General features: G+C 41.6%; 1 protein-coding gene across 1 annotated transcript; it reads right to left on the minus strand.

The window, feature by feature from the left end:
- LOC103961110 (putative invertase inhibitor) lies at positions 1-949 on the minus strand. Its single transcript, XM_009373629.3, has one exon. It carries the CDS (start codon positions 829-831, stop codon positions 247-249), a length of 585 nt encoding a protein of 194 aa, XP_009371904.2. The 5' UTR covers positions 832-949; the 3' UTR covers positions 1-246.
- Positions 950-1,778: the final 829 nt, after the last annotated feature.

Here is a 1,778-nt window from a genome sequence, read left to right on the forward strand (position 1 = left end):
TTAACAAATAATTTGATTATTAGGATCATATTACAGCACAAAGTATGTTTCTTTAGCTGCGTATAACGGGTATATACAAAGGAAGAGATATGTAACTCAGTTGGCCAAGACATTTACCCCTTGCACCCTAATTCCGAGCTCAATTTTCCTTTCCATCAATATCGCTTGTGCAATAAATAAAATATCATGTACGCAAGAATTAAAAATCCAGATAATTGCTGAGCTCTTATTCCACCAGAGAAATAATTAGGTTGATGTAGCCTTCGAGTAATTGAGCAAGTGATTTATGCAGAGTACAATATCACATAACTGAAAAAGATGGTAATTCTCATTTGTCAATGGAGACACTTCACCTTCCTTCTCCTTAAACCCATCCTCACATGTAGTTGTTGCTTCCATGACTGTACTCACCCAGGTATTCGCCATGCCGTAATCCTCACTCAGAAATGCTCCGACCGCATCCGCCAACGTTGTGATCGCGTCCGAGTATAGCTGCAAGCAATCCTTCAAGCAAACCAGAGCAAAAGGATCCAAACTTTTGTTATTCGACAACTCCTTTATGGTCGAAAGCGTGTTGGTTGCATTGTGCAGTGCCAGCTCCATTGCTATCACTGCTAGTCCTTGAAGATTAGTCACATGGCTGACAGGCACTGCTTGGAGAGAAGCTGCACAAACGTTGTAGCTAAGCACGTCGGATTCAGCTGCGCATTTTTCGCAGGTTTGGGTGATTATGTCAACGGATATTGCAACGGCGGGGAGTTTTTCGTGAGGAATCGTCAGGAAAAACAAGAAGCAGCACAAAGAGATTGAAAAGGAAGAAATGCGATGCATTTTTCCTTTGCTTTTGGCTTTCTTGCTAATACCAAGTGAGGTGTGTATGGTTCTAAAAATGGAATCTGGTTTGCAGAAAAGTATATAGAGGAAGCTTCCTGGATTTGTAGTACTTGTTCTCTTTTTTCTTCTGCTTCCTTGTTAACTGATCACGCAATCTATTATACTAGTTAACTGGTGTACTGATGTGTCAGTTTCTTCTTTTTTAACAATGCCGTATTCTATTTTAGACTGCTTTAATTAACGGAAAGTCGGATTCAATCTTGAGTCGGGAGGGCCGAGCATATTGTCGTACTCAACTGGTCTAATCAACATATGCGTCGGTTTTTTAACCTTGGCATTGGATTACTTCGATGAAGCAACTTTTGAGCAACCCCAACAGACTTGCCATATGGAATGGTGTTTGTTACTATACAAAGTACGAAAACTGCCAAAACTAGCTCCAACAGACTCTTCAACACAACTCACCAAATTTGGGACCTTGAGTTCACTCTCTATATATATGGACTCTTCACCCTATTCCACAAACATTCTTTTTAGGGTAAATCTTAGTTTACTACTCTCAAGTTTCGTGATTTTCAACATTTGGTACATGACGTTTTTTTCGTCCCAATGTCATACCTAAAGTGTTAATTATGGAACAGTCTCATACATACGTTAATTTTGGAACAGTCTCATACATCCGTCAAATCACTGTGCGCATCCAATCACTGAACCCACATTTCCTCGTCGCCGATGCTGACCAATCTGCGGTCGCATTTGAGGGCGAGCTTGGTGACGGCGCAACAGAGCACATGACCGTCGCAACAAAACTCCAAACTAAATGGGGGTGCTCAAAGAGGTGGCGGTATCCTCTGCTATCAACGCTGTGTTGGGCTTGCAACGAGAAGGTTCACAAAGTGAACAAGCTCACGAGTTTCTTCTGTCCTCCCACATGCCCAATTTTG

This window comes from the organism of the source record quoted next, unplaced genomic scaffold (genome assembly GCF_019419815.1).
Source record: "Pyrus x bretschneideri cultivar Hongxiangsu unplaced genomic scaffold, Pyrus_bretschneideri_v1 Contig34, whole genome shotgun sequence".
Lineage (NCBI taxonomy): Eukaryota > Viridiplantae > Streptophyta > Magnoliopsida > Rosales > Rosaceae > Pyrus > Pyrus x bretschneideri.

Coding starts and splice junctions, on each gene's coding strand:
- LOC103961110 (XM_009373629.3), bottom strand. CDS start 831: ATGCATCGCATTTCTTCCTTTTCAATCTCTTTGTGCTGCTTCTTGTTT.